The sequence below is a fragment of the Schistocerca americana genome, chromosome X, assembly GCF_021461395.2.
Source record: "Schistocerca americana isolate TAMUIC-IGC-003095 chromosome X, iqSchAmer2.1, whole genome shotgun sequence".
Classification (NCBI taxonomy): domain Eukaryota; kingdom Metazoa; phylum Arthropoda; class Insecta; order Orthoptera; family Acrididae; genus Schistocerca; species Schistocerca americana.
The window spans coordinates 327,296,958-327,317,262 of NC_060130.1; the positions used below are offsets into that span (position 1 = coordinate 327,296,958).

General features: G+C 39.8%; 1 protein-coding gene across 1 annotated transcript in view; it reads right to left on the minus strand.

Moving 5' to 3' along the window:
- The window catches only part of LOC124555762 (mitochondrial tRNA-specific 2-thiouridylase 1), an 89,645-nt gene that overhangs the window by 55,332 nt on the left and 14,008 nt on the right, over positions 1–20,305 (minus strand). The window contains exon 2 of the mRNA XM_047129802.1: positions 12,788–12,953. Coding sequence (XP_046985758.1) covers positions 12,788–12,953 — 166 coding nt within the window. The remainder of the gene's footprint in view (positions 1–12,787; positions 12,954–20,305) is intronic.

The window sequence follows — 20,305 nt, forward strand, 5'->3', positions numbered from 1 at the left end:
GACGAATTCTTTGAGCACAAATCCCTTGCTATCAAAGAAAAAGATGATCATGCTCTTCACTTTGCTCTTCACCTGTCTCGCTTTTTTGGGTCTTTGAGAGCCCAGGTTCTTCCACTGGGACAATCGTTGCTTTGTCTCTGTGTCATGCTCTGTCCCCCAAACACTTGTTGAATCACTGCGAGGGTCGCCGTAGTACTTTTCCCGAGATTCACACACACAATTTGATACACACATGCTGTTCTGTTTGCAGATCCGTTGTAAAATCGCCAAACACCAAAAACAGATTATTACGGAAATCACTGTGGACATGCAACACATCCTCCCAGCTGAATGCCACTCCGCACACTGACTCATCAGATATGCAGCTGTCGCCACCTAACAGTGCAAAGATCTACTACTCCTACTTTCCAGATGGCAGCACCAGTACCAAAAATTTTTGATTCCGCCTCATACATACATTCACTTGTTTATTTTTTATGTAAGATAATTATCTGTCCCCTATCCCCTTCAACACCCCTCCCCCCTTTCTGTTAACTTCCTCTATTGGGATGTCCAGGAAAAAACCATGCTTGGAAATCAGATAATGACATTCACTAACTATAGCTGGATTTACAAAACGAATGTTTGTATCATATTCGACATATTTTAAAATAACTCTCTTTCTTATGCCTCTTTGTCTGCTTTCCCCCCCCCCCCCCCCCCCCCCCCGCCACCACCTTCACCCCCACCTTTGCCCACTCCCTTCAGCCCCTTCTTGCCTATTGTACGAGATTTAATTACAACTTAGAAGTTACTAACTTGTGTTATATCTTTCTTGAAGGGCAATAATTCTTTATGTGGGCTTTGGCCTCTATGTGACACTCACACCAGTGTGACCAAGTAACAGTTATACTTCAACATCACCCACTTCAGTGGAGCCTGTTGATGTGGAACGCTGATTAAAAGAATAGTGCAATTTTGTCATATGATGACATGGTTGGAGACTTGCAGTTGCTGATAGTGTTCCAAATCTGCATCGAGCGAGGGAAAAACAACTATCTGAACGCCTCAGTACGAGCTCTAATTTCCCTTATCTTTGAATGGTGATCATTGCGCAATTTGAAAGTAGGCGGTAATAATATATGTTCTACATCATCGGAGAAGATCGGACTTTTGGAATTTAGTGAGCAGCCCCTTCCGTTTAGTGCGTCGTCCATCTGCAAGTGTGTCCCACTTCAAATTTTCTATGAGATCTATGATTCTTTCGCGATGGCTAAAAGTACTAGTCACAAATCTTACCGCTCTTCTTTGGACCTTTGATCTCTTGAATCAGATCCAGCTGATAAGGGTCCCATACAGATGAACAATAAGACTGGACAAACTAAAGTATTGTAAGCAATTTCCTTTGTTGAAGAACTGCATTGCTTCAGGATTCTACCAATAAACCACAATCTAGTGTTCGCCTTACCCGTTACTTGTGTAATCTGATCGTTCCATTTGAGATCATTTCAAACAGTCGCACCCAGATACTTGATGGATGTTACCGCTTCCAAAGACTGGGCATTTAATTTGTACTCGTACATTAATGGAGATTGTTTGCTTTGTTATACACAGTAGGTTACACTTCTAGTATTGAGAGATAACTGCTAGTCATTACACCAAGCACTTATTTTCTGCAAATCCTCATCGATTTGTTCACAACTTTCATGTGATACTACTTTCCTGTAGACTACAGCATCATCAGCAAACAGTCTAATGCCGGTGTCAATACCATCAACCAGATCATTTACATAAATCATAAACAGCAGCGGACCTATTATGCTGCCCTGGGACACACCTGATGTTATGCTTGTTTCTGTTAAAGTCTCCCCATTCAGGACGACATACTGCTCTCTGTCTGTTACAAAACTTCCTATCCAACCACGTATGTCATCAGATAGACCGTAAGTGTGCACTTTTTGGAGCAAGCGACAGTGCAGAACTGAGTTGAACACCTTTCGAAAGTCGAGGAATATGGCATCCACCTGGGAGCTGGTATCTACAGCCTGTTGTATATCATGCACAAAGAGGGCCAGCTGTCACTCGCATGACAGCTGTTTCCTAAAACCATGCTGGTTTCTTCAGATGAGCTTCTCAGAGTCTAGAAAGTTCATTATGTCTGAACACAAAATATTTTCCATGATTCTACAACAAATCGATGTCAGTGAAATTGGCCAGTAATTATGTGCATCCGATTTTCTTCCCTTTTTATAGCCTGCTATGACCTGGGCCTTCTTCCAGTCTCGTGGAACTTTCTGCTGTTCCAATGAACTCATAGATGGTGGATAAGAACGGTGCTATATTTGTAGCGTAGTCCACATAAAAACTTACCGGGATACCGTCTGGGCCAGATGCCTTCCTGGCATCTAAGGATCTTAACTATTTTACAATCCCAGATACACTAAGCACTACGTCGGCCATCCTTGCGTTTGTTCAATAATAGAAAGGGGCAATGGTGCTGCAGTTCTCTACCGTAAATGAGTTTTTGAAAGCTTGGTTTAGAATTTCGCTATTCTGTTTATCGTCATCCGTTACATTACCCATACTGTCAGCAAGAGAAGCTATCGAATTATTTGAAGTGTTCATAGACTTTACGTATGACCAAAATTTTTTGGGGTTATTTTTAGAATCTGCAGATAAAGTATTGGTTTCATATTCATGAAAAGAATCTATTGTTGACCTTTTGACAGCTGCTTTCATTTCGCATGAGTTCTGTTTGTCAGCGGAGCAGTGACTATGTTTAAAATGACGGTGCAAAATTCTCCGCTTTCTCGGCAACTTCCTAATATGTTTGTTGTACCAAGGTGGATCCTTTCCCGCCCCTATATTTTTGCTAGGCACATATTTCTCTAGCATGTGGTGGACAAAGCTTTAAATTCCGACCAAAGACGCTCAATATCTTTGTGCCCCGTGGTGAATGCTTGGAGCTGACTACGAATATATTCATTAATGACACTTTTATTTGCTTTCCCACACAAGAAAACTCTACGCTGTTTCTTTTTTTTACAACTACTTCTGACATAGAAGCCACAACAACATTATGGTCGCTAATACCTTGTTCTAGATGAACTTTTTCAAAAAGATCAGATCTGTTTGTCGCCAAGATATCTAATATGTTCCCATCTCGAATTGGTTTTCTAACTAATTGCTCAAGGTTGTATGTTGAGAGCACTCCTAGAGTAACTTCATATGAATCTTTGCTTCTTCCCCCTGTGATAAAACATGTAATTTTCCCAGTCAATGTACATCAGATTAAATTCTCCACCTATAACTAATGGATAATTTGGATATTTATTTCCTATGTACTCAAGAGTTTCCCTGAAACGTTCTTCGATGTTTTTTGCGTATGCTGGTGGTCTATAAAAACATCCTAATACTATGGTCACTCCTTGTCTGATTGACAGCTTTATCCAGACTATTTCACAGTCCGCCTCAGTATCAATCTCAATTGCATTTAAAAAGCTTTTAATTGCAATGAACACACCACCTCCCATAGAATCAGTCCTATCCATCCTAAACATTGTCCAATCCGAGTTCAAAATTTCACTGCTATTTATCTGGTTTCAACCGGCTTTTGGTACCTAATACAATATTGGCATTACTACTGTTTATTTCGGAGAGTAACTCGGGGATTTTGCTACAGACACTTTGATAATTTACTAAAATGAAATTTAGCCTGTTTAAATCCTTTGAAATGACCTGCTTAGATGAACTAACAACTTTTACAGTTGGCGCACCCACATCAGTGTCATGAACTGGTAATTTTTCAGGCCAACAGTTTGTTTCCTTTGGGGAGGAATGTAAAAAAAAAAAAAACTATGTGCACGCCACAAGTACTGTGTTACCCATGAAGTTAAGCTGCTTCCTGTGTGTAGTGCACTCCTGATCTATCAAGGGGTGTCCTACAACGTTCCACCCCATAGCGTAGGTCCAGGAACCTACAACCATTTTCATCACAGAGTTGACGGAGCCTCTGGTTTAGATTCTCAACACGACTCCAGACCACAGGACCCTGGTCCACCCTGGGTACAATGCTGCAAATTGTCAGCTTGGCTTCCACTCCTCGAGAGATGGAGGCCACCGTAATCAATTTAGCCAGATGTTGAAAGGACCCAAGGATTTCCTCGGAACCCCAATGACTGGCATCATTGGTGCTGACATGTGCAACAATCTGCAGCTGGCTGCACCCTGCATGCTTGATAGCCGCCGGAAGAGCCTTTTCCACATCACGTACAAGGACCCCCAGCAAGCACACTGAGTAAACGTTGGACTTCTTCCCTGCCCTAGCCACTATGTTCCCGAGGGGCTCCATGACCTGCCTAACATTGGAGCTCCCAGTAACTAACAAACCCCTATCCCCACGTGCCTGTTCAGACCTTTCTGAAGGAGCGGCCACTATCCTGATCCAGCTCAGTCTCCCCCCCCCCCCCCCCCCCCACAGCATCAGATAGCACACTGAATCTATTAGCAAAGTGCATGGGTTTTGGGAGGAGCCTGCATCCCCCATGCAGCCTTTGCCTTGAGGCTCGAGACCTCGACACAGTCTTCCACCCGCACTGAAGTGAGAATGTGCCAGCCAGCTCAGTTGCACCTGAGGTTGGCTCAATGACAGAGCTGTGACATCCCCCCCCCCCCTGCACATCTAGTACAGCAGAGGCTGCCCCAGGCACCCCATCCCCACCGCATCTCAAGGTGGCACTCTTGGTCCTGCTGACTGTGACCAACAAAGCTTCCAGCTGTGTTTGGACTGTGGCCAACTCCTCCTGCACCTGCACACAACAGACACAGTCCCTATCCATCTAGCTAATATGTGATTTACTATAAGAAACTTAAGGAAACCTACTACCACACAAGGTTAACAACTACACTCTAGTTGGCAGAAAGGACACTCAACAATGAAAAACAATAAAGTAGTATGGTAGAAGCTAGATCTGGAGCTTATTTTCCTGCTATGGGCTATCTAGTGAATATTATTAAAGAATTAAAGAGTAACCTACGATACGCTACACCTACTGATTAGCCCTCATATTTATAATGTAAACAAACATGCAAAAAAGACCTAATAAAACTATAAAAACTGCTACCTTCAATGTATTGAGTCTAAATGACACTAATAAAGGTAAATACTGAGCATTGTACACTGACAGATGCAGGTACAAAATAAAACCTTTAGCTAACAATAAGAGTTCAGAAAGTAAAGCATAAATATGAATTCTACTCTACAGGAACCGATGGGCTTACAGTACATGATCACTAAACCCCACAACAAGCTAAGGTAGGTTGGTTGGTTTTGGGGAAGGAGACCAGACAGCGAGGTCATCGGTCTCATCGGATTAGGGAAGGATGGGGAAGGAAGTCGGCCGTGCCCTTTGAAAGGAACCATCCCGGCATTTGCCTGGAGCGATTTAGGGAAATCACGGAAAACCTAAATCAGGATGGCCGGATGCGGGATTGAACCGTCGTCCTCCCGAATGCGAGTCCAGTGTCTAACCACTGCGCCACCTCACTCGGTCAACAAGCTAAGGAATTTAAGCAGATGGCGAGGTGAGTTTTAGCTTTCTGCTAACTAAATCGTATGTAAGAAGGGCTCAGCAGTTGTATTATAACACAGATTTGCTCAGATATTGTAGTGTAACACTAATTTACCGTGTATTTTATGTTAGCTTAACTGTTTACACTCGCAGGTTGTGCTAGTCAAACGTATACAAGTGAGGTTAGAATTCACTGTCAGTATCACTTTTCCTAATAAAACGTATAAAATCTGCTACCTTCAATGTATCGAGTCTAAATGACACTAATAAACATAAATACTGAGTATTGTACACCGAATTAATTGATAATCTAGTGTATTTAACGTCCGTTAAGAATGTAAACAAACATTTGCGTACACGTGAAACTGTCCTAAACAGAAACTTCGCTTTTCCTATTCAGATGCAAATAAAAACTGAAACCTTCAATTTATCAAGTCTATATGACACTAATGCATGTAAATACTATAGAATATACAGCAAAAACAATTAATTATAGCTAAATTACTTATCTCTTAACACAACAAGCGAAAAGCGCTCATAGCGTAGTAGTTTTCATCCAACTATGAAAACAAATGCTCCAAACCGACATTTCACGTCAGTCACATCCCAATGCAAATCTGTAATGCAACCATCTGTGTGGCGTGCGTATAATTATGTATTTATATTTTAGGACCACTAATCAACAAAAAATGCACCACATGTTCTAATGAAAGTATGAAATCCGTCTGACGATGAATTGTAATGATTCGAAACTGGTATAATGGTACCTTCTGAATAAAGGAACCTAAAATAAATTTGTGGCTGGTTGCTGTCTCAACACCATCAACATTTGTTTTAAATAATAGTTGTTTTGTTGGATTGCCACAGCCAGTTTGCTGTAGATATGTTTTCACTGCAATTTTATTTCTGGATAATGTTAACTAACCTCCATTATACACTGCCTCACAAAGAGAGTGAAGCACCAAGAAGACATGCTTAGATGTCAATATAACTTCATATCTGTACACACCATCAGCAGGTATTTAAATCATTAGAGTTGCAACTTTCTGTGGCAAGTAGAAGAGCTACCAGAATGTATCAGTTTTATTCATGTTTAGGCCTGGCAGGTGATACAAGGGAAGCAATAGGTGCCAGAAGTTGAGTAATCACTGTGAAGGACAAGGCGATACTGCATACTCATATGAAACAGTGTTATCATCTCCTGACAGAGTTTGAAAGGGGCCTCACTGTGGGTCTCATTTGATTGGCTGGTCAAATCATGCAATATCCATATTTTTGGAGCATTTGTAGGTGACAATGTCTCGATGTTGAACTACTTGGGAATGTCAGGGCAGGTATACTTGTCATCACAGTTCTGGCAACCACATCTGACCACAACAAGTGAGGATCACCATATTGTGCACCAAGCCCATTGCAACTCTTTCACATCTGCGTCTACCTTCTGAGAACAAGGAATGGCCTCCCTGCAAAATTCTGTGTCGTCCCACACTATGGTTGGACACTAGCAGCAGCCAGACAAGGGAATTACCATCCTATCCATAGTCTGTTATTAACACAACATAAACGGCTGCGCTTAGAGTGGTTCCATGTCCAGGAAGCATGGACTGCTGATGAAAGGCATTCCATCACGTTCAGTGATGAATTGCAGTTCTGCACCCAAATGACCATCATCGGCAAGTGTAGTGGTGACCTGGGGAGAGGCCCACTATTCCAGTTTTGAAGAGGTACAGCAGTGTTACTCCTGTGCATCACTGTGTGAGGAGCCACCGGGTATGATTTCATAACTAAAGTGATATTTGTATGATGTAGCTGCTTTGGGCACTGAAATAATTCAACAGCTCCACTTGAAAATATGAGACTGGGTTGGGATTCAAACACGGATAATCCACTTCTAGCGAACAATCGCCTTGACCACCTCAGTCATCCAGGCTTGCTTCCCGTCCAAATCAAATTCCAAGTGCTGCTAACCACTGCTCTTGTGAACCCATTCATTTTCATGCAAATCATCATTTGTCCCTTTGTGGGAAAATGATGACACTACAGGCAATGGCAAAAGTGAACGGGGTCACAACATCAATCACTTGGGAATTTGACCTGGATGAGAAGCATGTCTGGATGGCCAAGGCCGTCAAAGTGACCATTTGTGAGAAGCAGAGAATCTGGGTTCAAGTCCCCATCCAGTCACAAATTTTCAAGTGCAGCTGCCAAATTATTTCAATGCCCAAAGTAGCTATGTCACGCAAATTTCACTTTTGTTTGAATGTAAGGCTGTGTAATTCGATTGTTGGGCCCGTCCAAAAGAACAGACACCATATATATAATGGTATAATTTCAGGTCATGGCTGGTAGTGCTTGAGGAAACTCTGATGCCACTACACTAGGTCATAGGTATCCTGCATCCTCATGTGTTACCTTTCATGCAACAGTATCATAGTGCCATTCTTCAATAGGTCAGTGTTGGTCCACATATGACACATATCACTGTGATCTCTCAGCATGATGTTGAGATATCCAGATCTATCCCTGATAGAAAATATGTAGGACATACTTGGAAACATACTCTGTTCCACTGCCAGCATCCAGGATATCGAGGACCTGTTACAACAGGTGAGGTTCAGCTTGCCTCTAGTGAGGATACAACTGTTATACAATGCCTTTCCCAATCAAATCAGTGTGTACATCCAAGCTAGAGGGGGTGCAACATCATACCAGAAAGTGGGCTCAAATTGCCAATTTTTTCGTAAATTGGACTTGATATCTTAATCATCAGAATACCATCATACATTCTCTCAATCCGTGAAGTTTTGTTTTCTCCTCTCCTTTTTGATGCGTCACTTTTTTTTCCAGGCATTTTATGTTGAAACCCACCTCTGCACCTCAGTGGTCAGTGTCAGTGGCTATGACGTGCAGGACCTAGCTTCGGTACCAGTACTGCCAACAATTTTTCCATGGTGGGAGATTGGTACTGGATGAACTCAACCTCATGATGCTTACTGAGGACCTATACTTAAATGAGAAGTAGCAGCTCCAGGATCTGGGAAGTCAGCAACACAGTCAGGAGAGCAGTGGGCTGACCAAATTCCCTCTACACTGCTTCTGCATAATGCCAAATGGCAGAGGATGACACAGAGGCCAATCAACATCTCCTGGGTCTTCAGGGCACGGATGAGGAGCTGGTTTCTTTTGTTGTATTTTGAAATAGCAAGCAAATTATCGATCATGATTATCCATAACAGCTTCTGCAAATATAACTAATTCTGTGGATTGTAGAACATTACCTCTTACTTTTCTGGTTTGCATTTTAAGACATTTCAAAATGGGCAGCCATAAAGTAACAAGGCATATATGGAAACCACATACTCAGCCAGTTGTCCACAAACACCGTTAAAATGTCAGAATTAAAACCGAGTGAAAAACTGACACACCCTTGTGGGAGACTGGTTCATAAATAAAAATAATTGAAAATTAGCATCCTACACGTATATTTAAAAATGTAATCACAGTAAAATATATGCGTTTTAATGTTCACACTTTTTATGCTTGGTTACTCATTAGGACAAAATTACAAGCAACCATGTCCACATAACAGACTAAAAACACAAATTAAAAGTCTGATAAAAATGAACAGGTCTGACATCACTTAAAACTCAAAACATAAGTGAACCCAAAAATTGTTTACACAGAGCAGGGCACAGAAAAAAGGTATCCATGTATTTCATTTGTTTTGTTCTCTGACAGACTGGAATAATTATCACCAAGTCGAAGCATACAATGCAACTAGCTGTGAAAAAACTTCATTCATTAGTAGAACTATTCTAACTCAAGAAAGACAAAGTACAATACAATTAGCAATACACAAGTGGCTGGCTCAGCCTTGCACTCCAGCCTATATAGACATTAATTCTCAAATGGCGCGTAGCCAGCAGGCTGCACACGCAACTGCTGTCGTATTAGTACGCTGGGTGGCTTCTAGTGGCTGAATCAAGCACAAACTTCATGCACAAACTATGTAGCAGTGCACACACAAAACTGGTAGTTACAGCAAGAACCTTCTGAGATAGGATTCTCAACCATCTGTGATTTGTTATCCCGCTGCTATGGACAACACACACACACACACACACACACACACACACACACACACACACACAATCACAGCAGCCCAACTACAGTTCAATCAATGCTAGAAATGCCCTGCATCCGAGAGGATGACACTCAGCTGTTGAAGTGTTACAGGTAGCCTATTACATATGTAATGAGCTGAACACTAACCAGAAGCTTTTACAATGAACTAAGGAATCAACTTGTTCTAGATGAAGCAACAGAATGAATTTCGTGGGCCGAATTCTTTGAGGGGAGACGAGTGTAAAGACATGAGCCTATGCATACGGACACTATGCCATCAAATGGATCACTTGCGGCAATATACTGACCCAGCATTGTGACATAGCATTCACCAGGCATCACCATTCACCTGCTGGCCAGTGCCAAGATGGTTATCGAAGCTAGGAGGCACTCGGTCATGCAGCATGGAGTCAATTTTTAAATAACCACACAAAAGATGGATGGACAACAACACTGACTGACAACAAACTGTAGCATGTTTTGCAGGTGGTGTCATACTGCAAGAGGTGATTCTGCTGCTGCAGCACACACAGCAGATTCAGGGACAATTCAGTATGCACTAATTACCATCCTAATGGCCTCTTGGAAGACCACGACAAGAATCTTCAATGGAATGCTCTTGTCAGTATGCACATGGAGTCAATGTCCAATTTGAAAAAGATCAGAATATTTCCCCAACGAGCTTCATCATCCACTGGATGATGGGGTGATACATACAAAGGAGTTATCTTTATCCGTTCAAAGATTTCAACACATGTGTCACTGGGCTTAGAGTTTGTTGGACACAGACACACACACACACACACACACACACACACACACACACACACACACACACACACACACACAAAAATCGATCTTTGTCGATGTTTTTCCTAAATTCAATGATATTCCAGTACAACAAAAGAGCCAAATAACCAATAAAATTTCTTTTTATCCCTATGCTTTGCTTTCTGGTATGGTGGAGAGGGCACAAAGAAAACAGCAATGGCTTTTGGATGTGTTGGCTCCTTCACAAAAATTTCAAACCAAGTAACAGTATTTTCTTCCAGAGAACTCTGCCACTATGAAATCTACACATATCAATTTCTCTATTTGCTTAACTTTTAATGTTATTGGCACCTTTTCCTTTCTTCAGAGAAGATATCTACAACTTATAGAAGGGAAGACATATAGTTAGCTTTTTTAGCATGTTTTTAATAACTCACTTTCTTATCTGTCTGTCTGTCTGTCTGTGTCTGTCTGTTCAGTGCTGTTTTCTAGGCAGTTTTGTTTTTCATAGGGTGATGGCTGCAGCAGTCTGGCCTAAGTAACCCCTAGTCTGCAACATGCTCACTGTCTCTGTAAAAGTCTTTATGCTCTTTAGCATGTGCCCACCTCATAGCATGTGCCCACCTCCCCTTTCCTCCTTATTGAGGTGTTGTGTTCACAGACTGCTACTATTGACACCAATGTCACTCCTCATGTTGAGACGCAGACTGCCCTAATGGGATATGCCTCCATCATGATGCACACTACCATTCTTCCCCCAGCCAGCCCTTGGGCTGGAGCTCCAACAGTGTTAACAAAATATGTGTCTCTCATCTTGGTCAGATTGTGTCACTCCACTCTTGTGCAGCTACAGCTGCATCTGGCCTCGAAACTTGTGCGCACACCGGCTCTATCTAAAGCCGAAGTGTAGCCTCTCCTATGTTCCTTCCCACTCCAAAATATTCACTCATGTTTAACTTACTTTCTTGTCGGTCTCTTCAGTAGGAGTTTGGGTGGAGGTGAAAAAGATTGGCAAAGCATGGCATGCTGCAATGCAGGAGGTATACCTGATGAACAGAGAGAAGGGGGGAAAAGGAGAAAGGTAGTGAGAGGGGGAGCATGAGATGGACAGAGAGAGAGAGGGCAAGAGGAGATGGACAGAGAGAAAAGGGGGAGGAGGTGACGGACAGGCACAAAGGGGAGGAGGAAATGGACAGAGAGAGGGAGTAGGAAGAGATGGACAGAGAGAGGGAAGAGGAGATGGGCAGAGGAATGTTGGAGGAGGAGATGAAAAGAAAGGGGGGCAGGAGGAAATGTACAGAGAGAGGGAAGAGAAGGAGAGAGGGAAGAGAAAGAGACAGGCAGAGAGGTGGACAGAGAGAGACGGGGAGGAGGAGAGGGACAGGAAGTGTGATAAGGAGGAGATAGACTGACAAGGAGGAGATGGACACAAAAATGGTGGAGGAGGAGATGAACACAGAGACAGGCAGGAGGAGAAGGAGATGGGCAGATATAGGGAGGAAGATGGCGTTGGTCAGAGAGAGGGGGGAGGAGATGGAAAGAAAGTGAGGAGGAAGCAATGGGCATATGCAGTACATAATAGTATAGGGTTGAACTACTTGTACATCAATTGTGTATCGCTTGGGCACCACATTTTTTTTTTTTTTTTTATCTTAGAAGTATTTTCACAGCTATTAACAATTCACAACCACAAATTTTCAAGTCTATCTGTAGGCAGTTAGGAACATCTATGGGGCTAAGAGAAATGATTTTATACTTTTTGATCCAACGTGGAAATGTGTCTTATTAAAAATTTATGTTTATTTAAATAATTATTAGAGTACCAAAAAAATAATGTTATCTTTGAGACAGTTTACTGAAAGTTTCTGTCACTCATTTTGAGGAACCAGCCTATTTCCTCATGGGTACAACTTTTTTCAATTACACAAGTGTAATTAGACACATTTGTGTGACAAAGGTTTCTTTCCAAAATTAATTAGCCCTAACTCTAGTTTGTAACTGGGGCATCGACCTACACTACAAGTGATTTAAAATCTGGAGTTGACATATGACTGCAGGAATTTTCAAGGCCTTGCAGGTCATCTTTGCTTTAGTATACGCTATTCATCTCATTTAATCCTCTAGATACCTCACTAACATTACCTTCTGTACCTTTCTCTTCTCAAGGAATAAAGGGCATTGTTCACTTATTTTTGATCATTTGTGATAATTTAAAAGTGCATGGTCAAATGGGACTCAACTCTGCCCCCCCCCCCCCCCTACACTCTTATGTGAGTTACTTCTACATTGGCCTTATTTCAACCAAACTATCCATACAAAGTAATTATTCCAAGAAAAATTACCTGAACACATCAATCCAGTACTCTTTGACAAAATTTACACGATGAAATGGAATTTGTAGCTTGTTACAAACCCATTCTGCATCCTCTTCATCTTTCTGGGATGAACAGGCACCAGTCTCGTCTATTACATCCCAATTCTTCATAAAAACTCCGTGTACATCATAACCTGCAGGGAGAAAATAAACAATAGTAGGAAAAAAACGGAAACTGTTAAACAACCTATTTAGTTAAGAGGCCTAAGTACTGAATAACAAGAAAGTCAATTCTGAATTAGAGAGTGTTTTCTTTACTTTGTTGACTGTGACCCAAAGATGGTCTAAATCAATAAAATCATTTGCAATTAGCTGAAATGTTATGGCTTACAGCACAGTTAAGAGAACATGAACTACACTCATATGAGTGGCAACTATCAGGGAGCTCAAGCACAAATACCACAAGAAAATCAATTTGTTATTTTTTTCCTCCTTGCTGTGCTCATTCATTAAGTCTTTGTGGTGTCCATGCTCCAGATATCTGCGAAGATCCAGTCACTTCTTTCGAAAACATTATTTTTTTCAATCTAGTCCCCAAGGACAAAAAGTTTTAAGGGACCTACACACGTTCAATTTGTATTGATAATACTAGTTTGTCAAACTATCAACATATTGAAGCGACCACACACCTTCAGTAATATTGACAAAAAACTGTCCTCTGGCAACATGATTTCATGAGGGTAAAATATCGAGTGCCCAGAAGAAAGCATGTGCTGCAATTATATTAGCTATCGCCTGCAAGCAACAGAAAACAATGAGAAAGAGGAAATGGGTCCGAGATTGGTTGAAAAAAGGGGCCACTGGTCACATGTTAATTTTCTGAATTAAATCAGAATCATGGACCCAAAAGATTTTATACATTATTTTCTGATGAGTTCTGCAATGTATGACAAGTTATTAGTGTTGGTAAGAGATAAAATAAAAAAGCAAAATATGTTAATGACAGATGCAATTGCATATGAGACAAGAGATTAGGATTAACTTAGAGATGTCTGGCAACAGAAAGACCATTCTAATGCTTGAAGTTTAGTTCTGTAATATCAAATTAGTAAAATTCTATGGAAACCTATGAAGCAATTATATCTGCCTGGCAAGGACCTGTTCAGGAAATTAACATCAAACTTTTTGCACTTTCTGATAATTTGGTGAAACTGACATGCATTTCCCAGACATCTTACTAGTCACTGCATATATATGGCATATTTTTCGCAATGGGAGTGTTTTGCAAAACTGCTGTGTGACACAACAATCTATACTATACTTCCAAATTACTGAATAATCCATGTTATAGAGAATCCTCCATGAATCATCCTGAAGTGGCATATACAATGATTACCCTTGCACAAGCCTATTAAATTTTTTTTTGTGTTATAAGACTCCTCAAAAATTGAACCTAAGGTATGATATATACCACGGCAAATTGAAAAAAATAAACTGTGCACACTAACACCACACGGCTGGTTCATGAAGCTGTGGCAACATCTGAATGAAGAATATTGTCAAACAGTCAATATTTGACCTAAAACGTTCACTGTGTATTGACAATATTGAGAATATTTTGAGGTCCATCAATACTGCTCATCAATATTTCTAGGACTGACAATACGTCAATACAAGCTCTCAGGTGGTCAGTATATTGACAGTTTGACAATATTATTGAACATGTGAGGGCCCCTTTAAAAGAAAATATTGGATCAACCCTTCATAAACTGCTGGAAATAAGATGGTCTGTGTGGATTGATGCCATGTGTCCACCTGGTATGCATTTGCCAGAATTACAAAGGGCAGTTGAACTTTCTTTTAATTTTAATTTGACTGCAGGGGCATGTGCTGAACTACGTGAGATTCAGAAATATTTGGAATCATATCAGTGTGTCTTGATGTCTTCAATGTGGTACAAAGTATTAGCTGCAATACACATAATAATGTGCTTCAAGCCAGGGAAGTGACAACAGATGCTGAAAATGACCATATTACGAGTCTAGTGGAAGAATGAAGTAAACTGAAAAATAGCTGGGATACTATTTACACAAAATCTTGCAAGGGAGCAGAAAATTTTGGAATATCTCTAGACAAACATAAAGACTCACAGTACAGAGAAATGGTAAGGCAATAGAAACCACTCTGTAGATGAAACACCAGGTGAAGATTTCAACCGGAGCCCAGAGGACAGTTTTAAATTAAATGTTTTCAATGTTATTCTAGATACAGTTGTAGCAAACTTAACTATAAGATATGCTGCCACAGACAACATTATGGACACATTTGATTTCTTATGGAACTAAATAAACCTAGACAATTTTACACTATCAGCAAGCATAGAAAACATGGGATCTATGTACAGTATAGATGTTAATAAGCAGGATTTGAAACAAGAAATTTTGCAATCAAAGAAGATTCATGCAGCTAATTTTGGGTCTGAGCCACTTCCCCCTCTGGCCTTCTCAACACACTTCATAAGTACAATTTTAATAGCATGTTTCCATATATAATGGTAGCCTTATTATTTTCTGCACTTTGCCTGTTACTGTTGCCCAAGCAGAGCAGTCATCCAGTGCTCTTGCAAAGTTAAGAACTGTTTGAGAACTGTAATGGGGCAAGAGTACCTTGTCACATTAGCTATGATTACAATAGTCAGAGTTAAGCCTCCTCATTAGATTACAGTAGGATTATAAAAGAGTTCACATCTGAAAAAGCTGGAAAGAGTATATAATTTTGTACACCATTTGATGCTGTGAATGTAAACGGCAAGCATTGAAAATGTTTCTAAAAAATGTCATTGTTTCACCTTTTTTATTAAAACTTTCTGACCTTATCAAAAAAAAAACTGAAATTAAATTGAGAAAAAATATTGGGGGAGGGGACTAAGAACTCTTACCTGGGGCCCAAAAATCCTAGCGCCGGCCCTTTTTGTGTGTGCCTGTTGATGTCTCAATGCTCATAGAATTCTGTGAGTGGTCTCCTTTAGTCCTAAATTAGTCACATTCTGCCACAATGTTCCTACTATATTTACATCAACAAGTAAATAAAAATATAGATGATGATGATGATGATGATGATGGCAACAACAATGACAACAACAACAAGTTTTATGTTAGATCATAAAACTTTCAAACTATGTGTTGTGTGACATTATAAAATAGTGAGCGCAGAGACTGATAGCGAGAAATGAGCAGTGTAGCATTAGCCCATTACATTATTAAATAACTTACTAGCAAAACAATATGGTACATTTGGGATAAATCAATTGAGGTAGCACTGGTTTAAACAGACAGGCCTTGAATTCGGAAGGATGGAGATGTCAATCTACATTTGGCAATTCTGATTTAGGTTTTCTGTGGTTTACCTAAATTACTTCACATTCCTACTATAAGGCCACAGATGACTACTTGTCCCATCCTTGTCAAATTAGATCGGTAAGAATGTAGACACCCGTGTATGTGAAATACATTACTCTGTTGTTCTTAAACTGTAATGCTTTTACATGTCCAATATCGTTCAAAAAGTGATAGATAAATGAAACAACAACAACAACTACTGCTACTACTACTACTACTACTACTACTACTACATCATAAGGCTCATTCCACATCAAAACACGCTATAATTCATGGATTTGTAACCCCTATTTCAGATTTTCACAAAACTATGCACATTTGCTTATACTTATAACACAGGAACTTCTGCAAACTCATTTTCATGTCAGACTACAACTTTATTTTATATCGAATTTTAAATGTAGTGACATTCTGATAACTGGGCTCTGCAAGGATGTCAATGCAAAATGGTACTTATCTACATAACTGCCCATAACCCTGGTGTTTATGGAGCTTTTGATTTGGATTCCCCCCCCCCCCCCCAGAAGTAAGGCATATAGTCAACAGATATCCATTTATTGAAGCAGTAAAGTCACAATGAAAATTTTAAAAAAATATTAATGTATGTCAATTTTCGATTTCAGGAAAATTGCGAGGATGTTGAGAAATGCTTGTGTCACATTTCTCCAACCTGCTGGGAACCTAATTTTGGTCTTAAATAATCGCCTACATTTTAAGCTTTCTAATAAAATAAAAATTTTAATGGGTCTTCTGCTAATTGACACACATATCTGAAATCAAAATACTGTTTGGTGTGATGGGAACTGGTCATCCACTCACTGTCTCACTGCTTCAGATGCAAGGGTATCAAATTAGCATATTTAAGTATAACCCATTCTAGGTAGGCTAGTTGAATTTAAGTGTGAAAACTTATTTCCTTTCATTTGACTAGATAACATTACTTAAAAGTATTTGAAAGTCATCAGAGAACTTGTGAAGCTTTCAAAAAACACAGACACACAGTCCAAAAATCTTTGAGGTCAGTTTGCTTGTCTTTGTCTAAAACATTAAGTGCAAAAAGAATCTATGTAAAGCCAGGCTAAAAACTGTGCACAACACGTCGTAAGATTTTTGAACAGAAAACTAACATCAGTGATAAGAAATTAAAGTGATGCCACAGATGACCCAGAAGTGAATTTCATGAATCAGTACTAAAAAGACAAAGTATCGAGGATGCAAATAAATCTTTATATGATATTGGGTGCTCTCCCTTAACACTTCACTCCATTCCAAATCACAGCAAGGCTACATATTGCAAAAAGAAGCTAGAAACAGTGAAGCATGTTTTGGAAAGAAAAGTGTGTCGGGCATTGATTGCAGTAATGAAGATTTTGACTGCAGAGAAGAAAAATTTGATGATGAAATTGATAACAAAGCCAAGATTTTGATGCCATGATATTGTTAATGAAAAAAAAAAGTGGCTAGTGTAAGAGTACCTGAAAAAACTCAAATTTGAACTTTAACTCTGCCCTCCTGGTCAAAATAAAACTGTCAGAATTCAATGTGAGTGAGTATGTGGTTTGACAAGCAAGGAAACTGAAAACAGAAATAGGTATTTTATCAATCTCTACACCAAAAACGGGGAAGTTATTGCTGATGAAGTGGTAAAGATTGTCACCGATTTCTACCAAAATGACAAATATACTTGAATGTTACCAGGAGCAAAAGACAAAGTTAGAATTCAGGAGAATGAATATATGCAAAAAAGACTCATCCTTTGCAACTTAAAGAGAACTGTACTCCTTTCTAAATTTTCTTCACTAAGACCAAAGTGGTGTATTTTAGCTGGTGCTGCCAGTACTCATTCTGTGTGTGTGTGTGTGTGTGTGTGTGTGTGTGTGTGCGTGCGTGTGTGTGTCCTTTTGGATGCGGAACACACTTGCTTGTGGCTGATGATGAAATTCAGTTCTGCCACTAGATAAACACGGATCATCGGGCAGAATTGGTAAAGCAATTTGCAACTGTTGGTGAATATATATTATTGGTAACAAAATTACAGGCACTTAAATCACACTCATTTAATCTAAGTGTCATTGAAAATATTGAAAGAAAATCTAACCCCAGAAAAAGCAATTCTGTTAATGTACTTTGCTGAAAACTACTGTTTTGTAATTCAGAATGAAATGCAGAGTTATCACTGAACAAGAAGCAGCTGCACAATCCATCCTGTGTGTGTTTATGTGGTAAACGAAAAAAGTACATTGGTAATAGCGAACCACTGCTTTATAAGTAATGATATGGGAATTCTGTCCAGAAAGAAATGGTTATGTGGCTGGCAGAGCACTTCCCACAAGTGAAGAAAATGTATTATTTCACTGGTGGATGTGCTTCTCAAAATAAGAACAGAAAAAGCTTTAAAAATTTTTCTATTGATGCTGAGCATTCCTTTTTTGCTACTAGCCAACGCCTGAGGCAACCTGATAAATCAGCGGTAGCGGAGCATTGCCTAGACACGGGACATAGTACACTTTACGAACAGATGGAAATTTTATCCCCAGTATCATCTTTCTGGGACTGTTGTTAAGGAGGCCATACATATCCATACAGTGGACAATCTTATCTACAAGGGATGCAGGTTTTCAACTAAGTGCTGCCTGGAATCCAGCACTGCCTGCCCCTAAATCAAAACAGCGAAAAAAAGAACTTCCGATTTATCAAGTGACCAAGTGACACAATGCACAACGGAGATTTAGTTCAGACTTTAGACTTTAACTGCAGGAGCGTCCGGCAGCACAGCCATTGCCCATAGCACACACGCTGATGGCCTTTCTGTGGCTCCCAGCAGGGTGCACCAGGAGTGCCGCTTTCCTCCAACTAGCAGAGTCTTCCTGCACACACGTAGTGCCTGCTCCCGGCATGATAAATTCCGATGCCGCCGAGCGATTATCATCAGTCGCGCCTTGCAGCAGTGACAGCAGCAGCTTATAATGTCGAGCAGTTGCATAGATGAAATATTGTGAGTTACACAATATGATCCGGTGGCAAACCCAAGAAGCGTATTTGCAACAGATCCGCCGGGAAAGCATGAAAAGTCACATTTTGTGCGCGGTTGGTGTACCTAAATCAACATCATTAGGTAGAATGTATTACTTTAATGGTTAAAGATATGAAGTTACCAGAATATAATTTGTCACAGTGGATTAAAAACACATATTCTCTTAAGAAGTTTCATTGACAGTTTCACTGCTGAATATGTACATTTTAAATTAACACAAGTGTTGCTAGAATAACTGTAGTTCAAAGACGCCCTGAATAAATTTCACCCATGTAATGAAAATGTTTCAATTAAATTTATAACTTTTGGCTCCGTACTTTCATGATGCAGCCTTACTATAGATGTCAGTTTACATAATCTGATCTGAACGATCTTCTGAACAATGATGTGATATATATGTCAAATGAACATCCAATATCTATCAAAACTCAGGGTGATTTTTCTATTTTTGTTAATAATATCATAGTTTTGATAAAAATAAATCTTGTATCAGCTATCAGAAAGTGTTTTACTTATTTAAAAATCATTGTTTGGACCACACCACCTTAAGATGATTTTCTACATTTCCGTAAGTCAAGAATCGTTATTAATTTTTTTCCAATAAAGATACATCCCTTCTGTAACATCTGGGGAAATATGACAGTGATGTGTTGAAAGTAAGATACTTTCTGTTATTATTTCTGTCTGACATAATGCAATCTAAATCACAAATTTCACCAGCATTTACGTTTGTAAAAAATTCCAATTTTTTCCCCTCAAGCTACAAGAAGTATGTGCAGAAATTTCGCACTGGCTATTGCCATGCAGAAAGTAGTAAGTAGAAAAAGTTTTGTGAAAGTCTGAAGCAGTGGGTGTCAGGTATGGATGATCTTAGAATTATTTTTTTCATCAAAACACAAAGTATTGTGATTTCAGATTTATGTGTGTGTCTACTTGTAGAAACCCATTAATAATTTCATTTTGTTACAATTTGTACTGTCTTGGGAATTGTGTAAGACCAATTATAAGTTCCCACCAGGCTAGTGAAATGTGATATAAGCATTTTTCAATATGTCTGGACATTTTCCGGAAATTGGAAAGTGACACATATTAATTTTTCTTTGTATTGTTCTCT